At 37.1% G+C, this 18,830-nt stretch overlaps 1 protein-coding gene across 1 annotated transcript; it reads left to right on the plus strand.

The window, feature by feature from the left end:
* Positions 1–13,986: 13,986 nt before the first annotated feature.
* Positions 13,987–16,999, plus strand: LOC138874445 (uncharacterized). Its single transcript, XM_070152883.1, has 5 exons — positions 13,987–13,993; positions 14,171–14,258; positions 15,066–15,244; positions 15,794–16,089; positions 16,694–16,999. Exons 1-5 carry the CDS (start codon positions 13,987–13,989, stop codon positions 16,997–16,999), a joined length of 876 nt encoding a protein of 291 aa, XP_070008984.1.
* Positions 17,000–18,830: the final 1,831 nt, after the last annotated feature.

The following is an 18,830-nucleotide window of genomic DNA, read 5'->3' on the forward strand; positions in this document are numbered from 1 at the left end:
AACTAGGGTTTGGAGTTTGATACTTTTCCTTTTTCTATTGTTTTACTAACTTGCATGCGAGATTTATCCATTTTCTTTGTCTGTGCTTACTTGATTTCTTTCCTTACCGGTGTTTAATCAATTATTTTCTTTGTTTGTGCATTTAATTTTACTGCTATATAAACCCCCCATTCCCCTTTAAGACAGACCTTAATCATTAAAACGTTTACTAAAAACTGAAGTTATTGCTTTGTGTTCTCTAATTCTCTTGTTCTATACTCTAGTTCTTGGACGGCTGAAAGCCAAGGCCACTGAAATTCTAGGTTCTTGCTCTTCGTTGATATTCAGAATACAGTGGACTTTTGTTCTTTCTTGTTTTTTTCGCTTAACTGGTGTGTTACTGGACTTCGTAGTTTCATTCCTATGTATCAGTGATTTGCATATGTTTTCACTCTTGAAGTTTTGCTTAATGTGTTCTTCTGGGTTGTTTTGTGTGCAATGCTGTTTGTTCTACTTCAATTTTAGCTCTCCTTAACTTTTAACTTCATATTGACAGTTGAAAGCATGCCTAAACCTGATTTGAGTAAACTAGATTCCTTTCAAGCTTATCTAACCTATATGTTGCAACTTACTGATGTTTAGGACCTTTGCACTTTAGAATCTCTTTGTTGTTTAATTTTTCTCTCAATCTTGTTACTTGAACATGCTTTACTTGCATAATTCGTATCCCTTTTAATAGACTAGTTGATTACATTCAAAAGAACGAATGTATACATTCACTATATGTCACAAGTCTGTTCCCTATCTTATTGTGAATTTGTTGTGATGATATCTTGCCTATATAGCATGTTTGATCATGTCGCCTATTAGTATGCTTCTAGCATGTCTTGACTTCCCAGTAGTTGCAATGATCTATTCTCAACCTGTCTAAATTCTGTTGCCAATTAATATGATTCTCTCTTGTAATACTAGGACCTATACTTAGCATAATTTAAACCTTTTACTTACTATGAGTCTATGTACACCAATCCTGCAAACATGTTCTATTAATGTGTGACTACTCATGCACTAGGTGTTAAACTTGTTCTTCTGAATCTTTGGTAAGTCTGTTCTTAAAACCTAAAGCCTGTTCGATTATCTGTTCTATGTGCTCAACCTGACTATGTTTGCATCCCTCAGTGTTGTCTCTCAACCTTAGTTTACTCTCTTTCACTTATTACCTGGGTTATTTTGAGTTCTCATTCTTAGCAGGCTGAAAGCCAAGGCTACCTAGGTTCTATCATTGACCTCCCTAGTGTGAGCACTGCTCAGGGTCCAATTGAGACCCTTTTGAACTCTGACACACTAGGATATAAGGTTCCTTGGCACTTTGTCCTAACTGTTCTATTCTACCCCTTTTCACCTACTGAATGAGCCAATTGGTTTATGTAAATGGCATTGATCAGCTCTGACTACTTGGTTTAGCTATTTTGTGTGTAAATGAAGATTGATTTCTTGGTTTGATTGGCTATGACTTATGGCTGTGGTGAAGCCTGTTGGATATGAAATGGAAGGCCTGGCCGGGCTGGGTATACTTTGGGCCTATCTTAGGCCTACTATAGTTATTTTGTAACTTTGTAATTTATTTTATTCTTTAGGCCTGTAATAATACTGTAATAACTATTGGAATGTTAGTAAAATTGGGAAAATGGGTCTATTGTAATATACATGAAATGGGTAGAAATCCTGCCTATAGGTGTTTAATTTATTCTTCTGCTCCTAAGTGTTGTTAGATAACCTGCCTATAGGACCTGAGTGTTTAATTCGTTCAACATATTCTGCTCCTACATGTTTTGTTAGATATCATGCCTATAGGAAATAAAATGACAAATCTCTCAATTGCATAATTGCAGCATATTTGTTAGACACCAATATCCATATAGAAATCATGTCTATAGGACTTCGATTGGCTAATTCGCTGTTGTTATTATAATTGCTTACTTAGGAGACATGCCTATAGGAGCTAAGTATAAAAAATCAGTTTCAATCGCTAATCGTTATAAATCCTGCCTATAGGGTAATACCACTAGCCTTAAAGTGTTAATATCAAATTTTCCAAACACTGATTCATTGCTTAGCTCTGCCACTATTAGAAAGCATGGCTATAGGATCAAACTGGGTAATTTTGAGTATTTCCAACCGTCGTCACTGCCAACTTCTGCGTAAATCACCTAGAGATCATGTCTATAGGTTTAATTACTTATAATCAGTAATTTTAATGATCAACACACAATATCATATGTCATGTCCCAACCTCGGGAGGCGCGACTGGTGCCCAATCGATTGATCACAACTGAGCAAGCCTTTTTAACACTTTCTACCCAACTCAATTGTTACAACCCATATTCATGTATGTTAGCTCATGCCATAAGTTAGTCGATGTAAATCCATGAAGATATTATCTTTAAGGTGATAATAAGTTAATCATATTAGTCTTAAATGATACAAAGGTGTATAAGGGTGGTTAACAAGTATTAGAAGTTAAATGAATCAAGGATGTTGTCAGCCGTATTTTTGGGTAAACCTAGAGGTGATTAATACACTCAAGTGGTAGTGTTTTAAGGTATTTGAATCATAAAATATCCGTATCATAAGTCTTGAAGTCAAACGAGTTATGAGACAAAAGTCGACAAAAATTGTCGCAACTTAGGTTTATAATTTTACTTAAACATTAGGTCAAATGTTACTTAGCTTTTCTCCCAATTTACTTAGCAATATGGGCTGATCTACCCACAAAATTGAAGATCTATAAGTGTAGTTTCCAACACATTAAACCGTTTGTCGATACAATCTCGGAGTAGAGAGATATTCGTGAGACTGGGCCAAGCACCTCTCTATGGGGCCTACTTAGGCGGTTTAAGACATTTGGATATATATATATATATATATATATGATGCCTCCAACCCGTTTTAAGTCGTATTTTTCTCTAAATTCATACCTTAGAACCCTAGAAACACCTTCTCAAGGTTCTCTCAAGATTTAAGACCCAAACAAAGGGCAAATAACACAAATCAAGTGTCGGGAATCCCGTGGCGCTAGTAAATTTCTTGTTCTTCTTGTTGTTGCTCATTTTTATGTTGTTCCAGCTCATGTGGGAAGTTTTTTTTAAGGGGTTTATGTTCTGTAAATACTCCCTCAAGTTCTTAATATCAACCCTAGGTTATTTCAAGCCTTCTAAAGTGATTCTAGTGTCAAAATGCTAATTGATTGCTAGTTTTGCTTCCTTGTTGTTGTGGCAGGATTGGAGGGATATTTCATGGACAATTAAGGTCAAATTGGAGTTGTTCTTTCTGTATAAAGGTAAGTAACCTATTACTCTACATGTATTTAAGATTATCCAAGTTGCGGCTAAGTCATTGAATCTAGAATTTGTGAAATATATATCGAAAGGCTTGGTATTAATGTTATCGGTTGGTGGACTGTTTTGGAGGTTCAATATGATTAAAATTGATGTTGTTTAGGCTGTTTGGTGATTGTTTTCACTTGTGGGATGTCATATAAATAGGGGATGTGCTGTCCGTTTCATCGTAAAATAGGTTGTGGTCGATACATAGTAGTTACGACGCTTAAACGTTAAAGATAGTGTCATTTCTCCTATTATAGACTAAGGAGTCGTGAAATTTGCATAGTTTGAGGTTGGGCAGTATATACAAGGTATGCGAGGCTATCCCTTTCCTTCTTTTGCACGACTCCGATTGTACATAATGTAATGAACGAGCTTCCAAAGATACTCTACTCTTAGAAGCTAGCAGTACTTACATTATTTCCCCTCTTATGGAACGGTTGATGTTTATGTTGCTTCTCTTATTCTTAGGTTATCAATATTGTTGGTACTTCCTGATTCTTATAAGGTTCATAGTGAAGAGTTAGTCCTAATAATGTGTACAGAGGATACCGATCTTACGTCACTCCGAAAGGTTTAGAACATGATTCCATAAGTCGAGCATGCATTATATATATGTATCTATTTTACTCTACCGATCCGCGCTATAGTTGGCCTGGTATGGCACCTATTGTGCAACCACTGATCAGTTGGGTTTTACTGAGCTCCACGTGGTCGGGTACGATTCTACCGAGCCTTATGATGGCCGGGTACGCTTTTATCGAGACTATTACGGACGGGTACGATATAATGATGATTATGCCCACAGAGGTGTATGTTTTAAAAGTTTTTATATATATATATGTCACACCTCCTTTTTCCACCCCCGCAAGGGGTGAAGGGAGTTCTTTCCAATTAAAGGACAGTCGAAATGGGATTTATTTATTTATTTCAGAGTCACCACTTGGGAGATTTAGGGTGTCCCAAGTCACCAGTTTAATCCCGAATCGAGGAAAAGAATGACTCTGTATTACAGTCCGCGAACCAAAAATCCGGATAAGGAATTCTGTTAACCCGGGAGAAGGTGTTAGGCATTTCCGAGTTCCGTGGTTCTAGCACGGTCGCTCAACTGTTATATTTGGCTTGACTATCTGATATAATACGTATTATAAACTTATGTGCAAATTTAACTTTTAAAAACCGCTTTTATCATTATTTATTTTATACAAAATTGCAACGTCGTGAAAACGCATCTCGAGCCACGCCACAACCAGTGCACGCGTGATTTGTTGACGCATTTTGACTTCGTCAAGATCGTGATTTGGGTTACATAAATGTACACCCGTATTCAAGAAAATAACCTTATTAAATATGCGCCAAAATACTACGCGTTATGATATTATTAGGTAAGACTGTGAATTTTACCAAATCGCCCATCTTGAAATCTAGGTATTTTCTTATATAAATAAATAAATAAGATTGGAGGACTGCAATTTTTTGTATTATTTATATTTATTTATTTGTTAGCGAGATCCTCCCTTATTTTATGAATACCCTTTAATGACTACATCTTTATTATTACTAAGTTTGTCCATAATTATGAAGTCAATCTCTACATACTTAAAAATAACATATTAATTACTAATTCAAAACAAATATTAATGGAAAGTAATATTACTAAAATGATAATTACGAACAACATGGAATTGCCAAAAAGTAAAAAAAAGCTAATTATCCCATAGTTGGATTAAAACATATTGTTAATATGACTTAAGCTTATTGAAATTAATTATTTACAAATACTGAAAATTGAAAGAAAAACTTGATTACTATACCATATTTCTAAAAGTTAAACAATTTAAACTTAACTAACATTGTTTTAATTCACATCATGTCCTAATACTTGATTCGCAAACTAATTCATGTTTTAACTGAAATTAACTACATGATTCCGATTAGCTTAATGTTGACAAAAAACCTTATGAATAAGGAATTAATCAATTTTTGCCAAACTGATTCAATAACGCCATTTTTACGTTATTTCTTCTATTTTTGATTATTAAACAGTTTTAATTAGTAATCCGTCTTGAATATATTTCCTAATAATCCGGTTAAGACGTTATTTAATATATCGCTATAACATGTCTGATTATGCCAAATGACAGTGATTGACAGAATAATAATACATGAATAATCTAAATACAATACAAAAAAAATTAAAACTAAATTAAAAATTTAACACTCTATTCTTCATTTGTATTCATGCTTCATATTTCGGATTACAATAACCAGCGTGTCAGTTGTGTACCTGATATTGGAAGCAAAAGAAAATGAAGATAAGAATCAGCAGTAGTAATGACAATACAGTGCAGCAACAAACAGTCCAGCAACAGTAACCCAGGAACCGAATTTGCAAATCGGTGGAGTAGTAATCCCAAAAACAAAAGCTTCAAGCTTTGATGAAACAACAATTAATTCTGATTTCAAACAATGAAAGAAAGCAAAAGATTTTTTTTAGTTTTTTTAGAAAGTTTAAATATCTTTTCGGAATTTTCTCTCTCTTAAATGTTCAGCCTTTTTTTTTCTCTCTCTTATTTTCTTTCTGTTCAGATTCGTTCTTTCTCTTCTGTATTCTCTCGTATCTGTGTGTGTATTTTTTTTTCTATGTTCTGATTTCAAGACTTCTTATAACCCATCCCATAAATCTTTCAATTAATTAAAATCAATACTTTTTCTCTACCCAACCCATTATCTTCCCACTCGTCCCCATTACATTAAATAAACATATTACACCACCCCATTATATTTTGTCCCCCATGCCTAACATAAAATAATACAAGATTCCCCCCACTAAATTTTGTCTTGTCCCCCCTTTATATTAAATAACCATATCACAACCCACCCCATTTCATTTTGTCCCCCATGCTTCATATAAACAATTACAAAATATACAATTCCTAAACTACCCCTCCGACCTTACTGAAATTACCAAACTACCCCTGAACGTACTACAAATTACCAAACTACCCATCAGCTATAACACATCAATTAATCAAACTTAACCAAAATATAGACAATATGATTAATTTCTAACAATGTTCAAACAACAAATTTCATGAACATGATTTCTTCAACATTTCAACAACAAAGCACATGAACATGATTTCAACAACATTTCAACAACAAATCACATGAACACAAATTGAACAACAAAGAACAACTAAAATTTGATTGAACAATATTTTAGCAACAAACAATCCTATTTTCGGATTCAACAACAACAACAAACAAGTATATTTAGATTTCTAAATTCAATAATATTGAACTTAAAATCAACTACTCTAACAACATTACAACAAACAATTCCTATATTAAACTTAAACAAGATTATGAGACAAATTCAAGAAATAATCATAAATGATAAACAAGAAATCAAACTATACAAAATTCGGATTCAAGATCATCCAAACAAAGTATGAACATGAATGAATCTATTTTAACACAACAAACATGACGGATTAAAACGATTAAATCAATATATTTCCTTTAACACAACTAAATTCTTTTTAGACAAATAACAAGATCGACGAATAAACAATTATGAACTTAAGCTTGAACTTAACAATATTAACAATTTCTAACAATACATAAACACATGAAACAAATTGAAGAAATAGTTAATTAAATTTCAATTTGAATCTAACAAACATCAAACTAACAAATATTCACTTAAACAATAATACAAACATGAAATGAATATGAAAACAACTAATTAAACTTCTATTTTGAAATCTGAAAATTGATTTAACAAAGCACATGAACATGAACAAAACCAAAAATCAAATATCTAACCATGAACAAAACAAACATTCGCCGATTTTAGATTCGAAAAATATCAAAACAAAATACGGACAAAATAAAACTAAAAAAAAAAAAATCTACTAACCAAATCGAACAACATACATACGGACTGTTTCGACGACCAACCAACGACGACGACATCGACCAAAACTCATCCGTGTACGCGAGGCCGAAGTGAAGAGGACGAAGGTGAGGCGGCAGCGCGGCAGCATCGGGGGCAGCTGAAGCAACTGCCGCGACGAGGCAGGAGCGGCGACGATCCAGCAGCGGCGAGCCAGCAGTGGCGTCCCAGCAGTGGCGTCCAAGCAGTGATAGCAGCATCAACGACAACCATGGCAGCCGCAGTCCGTCGAGGAGGACGACGGGGAGAAGAAGAAACATCGGCAGAAGTAGCGGGGGAAGAAACGGGCAGCATCAACGCAGCTGAAATAATCTTGAGCTGGACGAGGCAGTCATGACGAGGAAGAAGCTGCGACAGGCGTGTTTGGACGTAAGGTTTGAGCTGGTCGACGAGCAAAACGCAGCAACAACGTTGCTCGTCAATGGCGGACGGTGGAGGGGTCTGATTTTCCGGCGCTTGGAGTGATCATTTGGAGGATGGTTGCCGGGCAGCCATGGAAGGGAAAGTAGCCATTGATGGGGAGGTTGTGTGAGGTTTGGAGAAGAAGATAGGAGGGGGGGGGGCGGATGGCTTAAGTCTAGGGTTTTCTTCTTTTATTTTTTTTGTTTTGTTTTTGTTTTGTAAAAAATGAAAGACAAAGGGGGTTTGGGTCTTTTAGGTTATGGACTGGGTCGACCCAGTTCGAAATGGACTGGGTCGTAGGGAAGATTGGGCCATTTTTTGGGCCTGTGGCTTGAAATCGAAGAAGAGGCCCAATTCCGACTTTCTTTATATTTTCGCTCTCTTTTCTTCTTTTATTTCTCTAAAACTAAATTATAAAAATACTTAAACTATTATTAAGAACTAAATTAAGTTATAAAAATGCAAATTAACTCCCAATAACAATTAACGCACAATTAAATAATAATTAAGCATAAAATTGTATATTTAGACATTAAATGCTAAAAATGCAAACGATGCCTATTTTTGTAATTTTTAATTTTTGTAAAACAAATTTAATTACTAAAAATTGTAGAATTAAATCTTACATGCAAAATGCGATATATTTTTGTATTTTTATTAATTTAACAAATAAACATGCACAGACAAATACAAATAATTATTCGAAATATCACAAAATATCACAAAATTGCACACCAAGGAAAATCATTTTATTTTTGAATTTTTGGGAGTAATTCTCATATTGGGCAAAAATCACGTGCTTACAATATATATATATACAAATGTATCATGCATTTCATGTCAGTAGTCCTCAGATGTACCCAGATGTTACATGTTGCACATTCTCTATCCCTGTTTACATTATTGTTCGTACTTATGGTTCCCTGCCTTACATACTCAGTACTTTATTTGTACTGATGTCCTTTTATTTGTGGATAGCTTATGTCATACTGTAGGTCCTGATAGACAGGTAGACGCAGCTTCCCCACCACAGTAGGCTGTCCAGTTTAGCAGTGATTGTCGAGATCCCTTCTTCGGACTTGCCGTGGTCTTGGTATGCATTTTTGTTATAGACATTATGGGTATGTCGGGGCCCTGTTCCGGCTATGTTGCATCACTTATGTTCCTTTAGAGGCTCATGAACAGGTGTCGACTCATGTATAGTTTGGTATGCCTTGTAGGCTGAATTTTTGTTGTATAGTCTTTCATGGTAGCATGGTAGCTCGTACCTTATATGTAGTTTCTTGATTGTCTGGTCATCCCATGTTATGTATGTTCATTCCATCATATTTTATTGTTGGTTGTAGATGATCCATGTCTACCATTTATATTGATCTCGTCAGCCCTAAAAGATAATAAAAAGGTTAGATAAAATATATGTTGGTGCTCGGCAAGTATGGCCGGGTGCTAGTCATGTCCATCCAGTTTGGGTCGTGACAACATTGGTATCAGAGCAAGTGTGTCCTAGGGGTTGTCTATGAGCCGTGTCTAGTAGAGTCTTGATTATGGATGTGTAGCGTGCCACATTTATAATCAGGAGGCTACATTACATCTAGGGTTGTTACCTTCTTCCTGATTCTAGATGGTGCGTAGAGTTGAGTCGTAAGTGTTCATATCTAATATTCACCTTGTTTTCTTTCAGTGATGCCTTCGACTAGGAAGCAAACGATTAGTAGACAGTTTGATACAGCAGCGGGAGAGGGTACTAGTCAGGTGCCCTAAGCCAGGGTAGGCCAAAGTGAGACTTAGAGTGAGATGCCCTCTCATACATCATCTACTCCGTCTCCTCCAGAGGATATTAGGAGGCACCCAACACCTCTAGTTCCTCTGTCTAGCACTATAGACCAGGATATGTGGAGTGCTTTGTAGTTGTTGACTAGATTGGTAGCTGCTCAGGCTTAGAGGCAGAATACAGGTGCTGCTGATAAACTAGTTAGTACAAGAGTTCGTGATTTTATTAATTTAGACCCTCCAGTGTTTACCGGATCAGACTCCAAGGAGGACCTGTAGACTTTTATTGACTAGGTTCATCGTACACTGCGGGTTATGCATGCTAGTGATACAGAGGTAGTAGAGTTGGCTTTTTATCGGTTACAGGATTTAGCGATTTTCTGGTATGATAGTTGGGAGAGATCTAGGGGTCCGAATGATCCTCCAGCTGTGTAGAAGGAATTTTCTGAGGCCTTTCTTCGTCACTACTTGCCAATTGAGATACGACGAGCTAGAGTTGATAAGTTCTTGAACCTTTGATAAGGTAATATGAGTGTGCGAGAGTATAGTATGCAGTTTGATTCTTTAGCAAGGTAGTCTCCTCATATGGTCGCCGAGATGAGTGATAGGGTGCATCTATTCCTGAACAGGTTGGGACCATATCTGATAAATGAGTGCACGACAACCTCCTTGGTGGAGGTCATGGATATTTCCCGTATTCAGGCTTATGCCCAAACCCTAGAGGATCGTAAGTTCCAGCAGAGGGCAGATAAGGAGTAGGATAGGAGCCAGCATAAGAGGGCGAGATTTGCAGGGTATTGTGATGACTTTAGAGGCAGCGTCATGCCCCAGTCTTTGAGGAGTTTGGCGCCTCCTATATCTAGTGATCCTCCACAGTTTCAGAGGCCTCGATATGATCGATTGACCTATTCTGGTCCAGGTCAGAGTTCACGGGCATCAGGCTCGCAACATCACAGGGATACTAGTCAGACGAGACCCCCAACACCACATTGTGATCAGTGCAGTAAGGCCTACTATGGACTGTGTCGTCGCGGTTTTGATGCGTGCTATTATTGAGGACAGCTTGGCCATATGATACGGGATTATCCTAATTGAGAAGGTGGTGGTATGTCTTAGTCGACTGGATCTGTATCTGGTTCTTCCTCATTAGTTCGACCTCTAGCACGGGGTTTTCAGCAGCCGACAGGTCATGGTAGAGGTAGAGGTGCAGTGCCGAGTTCGAGTGGTGCTCAAAATCGAACCTATGCTCTAGTAGGTCGACAGGATCTCGAGTCGTCTCTAGTTGTTGTTACAGGTATATTGTCTGTGTTTTCTTATGATGTATATACGCTAATTGATCCGGGATCTACATTATCATATGTTACACCCTTTGTGGCTAATAAGTTTGGCGTTGAACCTGAATTGATAAGTAAACCACTTGCGGTATCTACTTTGATAGGAGATTCTGTGATTGCTAGGAGGGTATATAGAGGTTGCGCAGTGATGATTTGTAGTCGTCAAACCTCGGCAAATTTATTTAAGTTAGAAATGGTTGATTTCGATGTGATAATGGGGATGGACTGGTTGGCCTCATGTTATGCAAATGTTGACTATCATATGAAAATGGTTAGGTTTCAGTTTCCTGGTGAACCCGTCATTTAATGGAAGAGGAACATTGCTACGCTGAAAGGTAGGTTTATTTTCTATCTTAAGGCAAGGAAGATGATCTCAAAAGGTTATATTTATCATCTCGTTCGCGTTAGGTATGCGGAGGCGAATCCGCCTACTCTACAATCAATCCCTGTGGTCAATGAATTTCCAGATGTTTTCCTAGATGAACTCCCAGGCCTTCCTCCTGAAAGGGAGATTGAGTTTAGCATTGATGTGTTGCCTGACACTCAACCCATATCTATCCATCCATACAGAATGGCCCCGGCAGAGTTGCGAGAGTTGAAGGCACAGTTGAAGGACTTGGTGGATAAGGGCTTCATTAGGCCTAGCATTTCACCTTGGGGTGCGCCAGTTTTGTTCGTGCGGAAGAAATTCGGGTCGTTAAGGATGTGTATCGATTATCGACAGTTGAATAAGTTTACTATAAAGAACAAGTATCCACTTCCAAGGATTGACGACCTTTTTGACCAACTCCAGGGTGCCAAGTATTTCTCCAAGATTGACTTACGTTTAGGGTATCATCAGGTGAGGGTTAAGGAGAAGGATATTTCGAAGACGGTCTTCCAGACAAGATATGGGCACTTTGAGTTCTTGGTGATATCGTTCGGGCTAACAAATGCCCCTGTGAGCACATGATTTTTGACCTATATGAATTACTCCCATAAATTCAAAATAAAATAATTTCTTTCAGTGTTTGCAATTTTGTGGATTTTCGTGGCATTTTCTATTAATTGTTTGCATTTTTGTTTGTGCATTTTAATTAGTGAAAAATACAAAAAATGTGTTGCATTTGCATTTAGGATTTAATTTAATATTTTAGGATTAATTAATTAATTAAGTTGTTTTATAAAAAGGAAAATCACAAAAATAGTTAACTTGCACTTTTAGTTTAATTTTTGATTTTTTGAGTAGTTTTGTTTCAGTTAGTGTTCCTTTATTAATTATGGCAATTACTATTTGGGTTTAATTAGTGTTTTTGAGAGGTTAATTAGGTTTTAGAATTTAATTTAGATGTTACTCTAATGTTGGAAAAAAGGATTTTCGGGAAAAATTGAAAAGAATTGAATTAAAAGGAGAAGAAAGTTGAAAGTTTGGTTTTTTATTTAAATTCTAATCTCCCAAGCCCAACTATTTTTTGCCTAAATTACCCCAGACCTGGCCCAGATGCCCTCCAAACCCGACTCAGCTTCGTTATACACATACAAATACAGAGCCCTAATCTCTCAAGAGCACAAACGATGCTCACTGTTCAATCGTCGTTCTCGTTCGAACCAAGCCCCAATTCAGGCGAGTGAATCCCAAATTCCTAACCCACGCGTCCCCCCATCTCTCCTCTTACCGTTCTAACGGTTTCTGACGCCAAGATTCCCCTCTCCTCTCACTCGCTCGATATTGGATATATCTCACGATTGGAAGGTTCTAGAGGAGGATTCACTGGATGAGTGTGAGGCGTTGGATTGATTTCACTCAATCCGAGCCCCACATTCATCAAGGGATTCGTTCTCAAAAGGAACTGGATCCGATTTTGAGAGGGGGATTCGAAAAATATGTTGAGAGAAAAGTTGGAAGGTTTTCTTTAACTTCTGGGTTTCTATTCTCTAAATTGATTTTCTTCTTTTAAGAGTTCTTTCAAAGTTTAAGAGAAGAATATATAATTTTTTATTATCTGAGTCCGGTTTTGATTTCCAAAGTGATGAAAAAAATGAATTGAAGTTCGACCTTGGTTCTATTGTTGTTCTGCTGAGTTGCTGTTGAAACTCGCTAGTACTCGAAGGCAAAAGGCATATTATTAAGGCTGTAATTATTAACAAAAGTTCGCAACTTCAGGTTTGATTTTATTTTTACCCATGTAACTCTATTTTTTTTAAAAGTGTTCTTGAACTGTGCATTCTATCTAGAATGGTGTGGTTCTATGATTGAATTTCTTGCTGGTGAATCTCTTCTTAGTGGTGTGATGTGTTTAAGTATGTTCAATTAGTAAAGCTGAGTTTGAGGGGTTGTCCTCTTTGCTTATATGATTTAACTGTTTTTATGGCATCGAGTTTTCATTTGAGTCAAATTTTGTCGTTTTCAAATGAATGTTTGCTTTCAGCCTTGAGACGGTATGAACTCTTGAAGGCGTCACACTGCTGTTAGTTGAAGTCGATTGGTTTAAGTCTAAATGACCGTGTTCATTGGTTCCAGTTTCATAATATGGACCAGTCCCAGTTAAATGACCAGTTCGACTGGTGCCTGTATTGCTTTGGCTGTATACGACATGTTGATGCTCAAAGTAATCTGCTCGAATCTACTATTTTATCTCAGCATGTTCGACATGAATCACTGAATAGTCTCCATTTTCCCCTGATTCCATGATCATTTTCGCATGTTTAGCTGGTTTGAAGTTGCTGAGATTACCCCTGTTAATGTTTGCTTTTGTGATTATCCGAGTTAATCAGCTGTTCTTTCTTGCTGTGGCTCTGTTTGCATTATGACCAAGTTTTTAGTTTTGAGTTATAAGTTCATTGGGTTGCTGTTTGCTGAAACTCCATTTCAGATCACTTGTAGGAAAATCAATAGTGCCTAGCTTTATGAACTCTGCTTCGTTTGGTCTGGACAGTCGTGGATACCAAATTGCTTTTTTTTGTGTGTATTTTCACTCATTTGGCCAACCTCATTTTCATTCATTTGGCCAGCCTTCCTGCTAAGAACAATGGAATTCCATTTCTATCCCAATTAAGATTTGGAGTTGAATCTTGTTAAGTTGATTAGCATATGTTCAACTTTTATTAAATTGAATAATCACCAAGTGGTGTTTTGCTCTGTTGTCATGGTTGATCTGTTTTGCTCGATTTCATTAAGATGGAAGGTTGGTTGATTTGTTGTTTTACTAGAATTCTGATTGATTTATGTTTTCATATGGGATTCTGGCAAGAAGGTTCTATTCTCTTATTATGTTGATTTGGTCATAAAGTTTTTCAATTAAGCTAATTTTTCTTTGTTTGAATTATCATTTGAATGCTAAAACTTTTTGCCTTTATATTAGTGTTGACCCCTTTTAGTGTCCTTCGTTTTGCACGAAGGACCCTGCTCAAATTTTCTGCTTCTACTACATACAAGGCTGATAACATTAGGTATTTTAAAGGGGTCTGTAGCCTGCTGAGTATATTGTGAATGAAGTTAATGCTAGATTTTGAGGTTTTCGTACAAAGCCTTTTTTATTTTGTTCGATTTATTGCAAATAGGAACTAGTAATGGCTGAGGAAATCTATTTCTTTACAAGGACAATATTATCATAAAATTTCCCAAGAAATCTCCAGCGTCGCTAAGGATGGTTGTAGTAATGTTCACTGATTTTGGTATTTATTAGTTGAATGCCTATTCGTAGAAATCGAGACGTGCCATTTAGCAAATTTTTATGGTCCTCGCAAAATTGCTAACGCGTAGTTGCTTTAGGCGCATTATTTTAATAACTTATCTTCCTAAATTCGGGTGCACATTTATGTGACCCAAATCCAAATCCCAACAATGTTAAAATATGTTGGCGATCGCGGGTGCATTTATGTGACGTGGTTCAAGACGTGTTTAATAATGTTGTAATATTCCTAAAATTAAATAAAAGTAGTTTTGAAGTTAAAATCTGCACATAGGTTCAAAATATTCTAAAATCAGATAATTAAGTCAAATATGACAGTTGAGCGACCGTGCTAGAACCACGGAACTCGGGAATGTCTAACCTCTTCTCCCCAGTTAACAGAATTCCTTACCCGAATTTCTGGTTCGCGGACTGTAATACAGAGTCAACCTTTCCTCGACTCGGAATTTTAACCGGTGACTTGGGACACCATTAAATATCCCAAGTGGCGACTCTGAATCTTTTAATAATAAATCCCGTTTCGATTGTCACTTAAATTGGAAAAAACTCCCTTATACCCTTCCAGGTGTAGTAAAAAAGGAGGTGTGACAGCCCCAACATCTTTTAAGGATATCATGAATACTGTATTCAGCCCCTATCTTGATGTGTTCATGATCGTATTCATTGATGACATTCTGGTGTATTCTCGTTCAGATGCGGAACATGCAGGCCACTTGCGAATAGTATTACAGATGCTTCAGGATCGTAAGTTATATGCCTAGCTCTCCAAATGTGAATTTTGGCTAAACTCAGTAGAATTCCTTGGCCATGTGATATCTAATGAGGGTATTAGTGTCGACACTCAAAAGATCGATGCAGTAAAGAATTGTCCGAGGCCTACAACACCATCAGAAGTCCGCAGCTTCCTGGGGCTAGCAGGATATTATAGGCGATTTGTAGAAGGGTTTTCCTCTATATTCGCACCATTGACTAAGTTAACACAAAAAGCTACCAAGTTCCAGTGGTCTGACACTTGTGAACGTAGTTTTTAGGAGCTGAAGAATCGATTGACATCCGCACTAGTGCTCTCTCTTCCTGAAGGAACAAAAGGTTATGTGGTATATTGTGATGCCTCGGGTATAGGTTTGGGGTGCGTATTGATGCAGCATGGAAAGGTGATTGCTTATGCATCAAGACAATTGAAGAAACATGAAAAGAATTATCCAACCCATGATTTGGAATTGACTGCAGTAATATATGCTTTGAAGATATGGCGGCACTACTTATACGGCATCCATGTTGACATTTACACAGATCACAAGAGTTTACAATACATCTTCAAGCAGAAAGAGTTGAATTTGAGGCAACGTAGGTTACTTGAATTACTGAATGACAACGATGTCGAGATATTGTATCATCCCGGTAAAGCCAATGTTGTGGCAGACGCTCTCAGCTATAAGTCAATGGGAGGCTTATTACACATTGAGGTAGGTAGATGGGGATTGACTAAAGAGCTTCATCAGCTAGCCAATATGAGAATCAAATTGCTAGACTCTGATAACGGAGGTGTTACTATACATAATACATCAGAATCATCTTTGGTAGCCGAGGTAAAAGCACGGCAATATGAAGATCTTATCTTAGTACGATTGAGAGAGAGCATTCAGCAATGTAAAATTATGGCTTTTGAGATCGGAGGAGATAGGGCACTGAGATACCAGGGCCGATTATGTGTGCCTAATGTAGCAGGGTTGCGAGAGAAGATTATGAATGAGATTCATCAATCCCGATATTCCATCCATCCCAGCTCGACAAAGATGTATCATGATGTCAAGGAGCAGTATTGGTGGGATAACATGAAGAAGTCTATTGCAAAATTTGTAGCCTAGTGTCCCAATTGTCAACAAGTAAAGATAGAATATCAGAAACCCGGTGGATTGCTTCAGAATATAGAGATTTTAACCTGGAAATTGGAGGTGATTAATATGGACTTTGTTATTGGATTACCTCGCTCTTATCATAAGTTTGACTCCATCTGGGTGATAGTTGATCGACTTACAAAATGTGCCCATTTTCTGCCAGTTAAGACAACTTACACGGTAAGATTATGCAAAGTTGTATATCAAGGAGATTGTTTGGCTTCATGGTGTACCGGTATCTATTATATCAGACCGAAGAGCTCAATTTACGGCTAACTTTTGGAGGTCTTTTCAGAAGGGTTTAGGCACACAAGTGAATCTCAATACTGCATTCTATCCGCAGACTGACGGACAGGCTGAACGTACCATTCAGACACTGGAAGATATGTTACGAGCCTGTGTTCTAGATTTTAAGGTGAATTGGGATGACCATCTTCCACTCATAGAATTCGCCTACAATAATAGCTACCATTTCAGTATGAAAATGGCCCATACAAGGCACTATATGGGAGGAGATGTAGATCACCAGTTGGATGGTTCAAAGTCAGTGAAACAGAATTATATGGGCCAGATTTGGTTCACTAAGCCATTGAGAAGGTGAAAGTGATACAGGAGCGATTGAGGACGGGACAAAGCAGGCAAAAGTCTTATTCCGATGTCCGACGTCGTGATTTGGAGTTTGAGGTTGGTGATTGGGTTTTCCTAAGGATCTAACCGATGAAGGTGTTATGCGTTTTGGTAAGAAAGGTAAGTTGAGTCCGCGATATATCAGGCCATATAAAATTCTTCAACGAATTGGACAGGTTGCTTATGAGTTAGAATTTCCATCCGAATTGGAATTTGTCCACCCGGTATTCCATGTATCTATGTTGAGGAAATGTATTGGAGATCCTTCTCGGGTCGTCGCTATCAAAGATGTACAAGTTATAGAAGATCTATATATGAAGAAGTTCCAGTGGCAATATTAGATCGACAAGTCTGCAAGCTGAGAACAAAAGATGTAGCTTCTGTCAAAGTATTGTGGAGGAACAAGAATATGGAAGAAATGATGGGAAGCAGAAGAGGAGATGGAGTCTAAATACCCCTACCTATTATAAAACGAATATAACAAGGATGCTGGTGGAACGCATGATACATTGGAAGGTGAAATGGCTCTATGAGATAAGCAATAACTTGAGAATACTCTTCCTTAATACAAATTGGTGATATGCAGATAATGTAAATATCCATAATTCTTTGTGCAACCTTGTGAGGGTATATGTTGGGCTTAACTGCTTGCAAGTTTTGCTAGTGACCATTTTATAGGAGAAAATTGACCGGAATTTCCGTTGGAATCCACGATGATTTGGACTCCCATAAACCCTTACATTCGAGGACAAATGTTCCTAAGGGGGGAAGGGTGTTACAACCCATATTCATGTATGTTAGCTCATGCCATAAGGTAGCCGATGTAAATTGATGAAGTGATTATCATTAAGAAGATAATAAGTTAATCCTATTTGTCTTAAATGATACAAAGGTGTATAAGGGTGGTTAACAAGTATTGGAAGTTAAACGAATCAAGTATGTTGTCAGTCGTATTTTTGGGTAAACCTAGAGGTGCTTAATACACTCAAGTGGTAGTGTTTTAAGGTATTTGAATAATATAATATCCGTATCATAAGTCTTGAAGTCAAGAGAGTTATGAGACAAAAGTCGACAAAAGTTGTCGCAACTTAGGTTCATAATTTTACTTAAACATTAGGTCAAATGTTACTAAGATTTTATCCCAATTTACTTAGAATTATGGGCTTATATATATCCACCAAATTGAATATCTATGTCTAATTTCCAACTCATTAAACTGTTTGTCGATACAATTTTGGAGTAGAGAGATATTCGCATTTTTGCGAGACTGCGCCAATCACCTCTCTATGAGGCCCACTTAGGCGGTTTAAGACATTTGGATATATATATATATATATATATATATATATATATATATATATATATATATATGATGAGCCCAACCCGTTTTTAGTCATTTTTCACTAAATTCAGACCTTAGAACCCTAGAAACACCATCTCAAGGTTCTCTCAAGATTCAAGACCCAAACAAAGGGCAAATAACACAAATTAAGTGTCGGGAATCCAGTGGCGCTAGTAAGTTTCTTGTTCTTCTTGTTGTTGCTCATTTTAATGTTGTTCCAGCTCGTGTGGGAGGTTTTTTAAGGGTTTTATGTTCTGTAAATACTCCCTCAAGTTCTTAATATCAACCCTAGGTGATTTCAAGCCTTCTAAAGTGACTCTAGTGCCGAAAAACGCTAATTGATTGTTAGTTTTGCTTGCTTGTTGTTGTGGCAGTATTGGAGGGATATTTCATGGAAAATTAAAGTCAAATTGGAGTTGTTCTTTATGTCTAAAGGTAAGGAACCTCTTACTCTACATGTATT

This window comes from Nicotiana sylvestris, chromosome 1 (assembly GCF_000393655.2).
Source record: "Nicotiana sylvestris chromosome 1, ASM39365v2, whole genome shotgun sequence".
Classification (NCBI taxonomy): Eukaryota; Viridiplantae; Streptophyta; class Magnoliopsida; order Solanales; family Solanaceae; genus Nicotiana; species Nicotiana sylvestris.

Coding starts and splice junctions, on each gene's coding strand:
- LOC138874445 (XM_070152883.1), top strand. Junction 14,259..15,065: donor TACAAGGCTGATAACATTAG/GTATTTTAAAGG, acceptor ATACCCTTCCAG/GTGTAGTAAAAAAGGAGGTG. Junction 16,090..16,693: donor AATCATCTTTGGTAGCCGAG/GTAAAAGCACGG, acceptor AGGTCTTTTCAG/AAGGGTTTAGGCACACAAGT.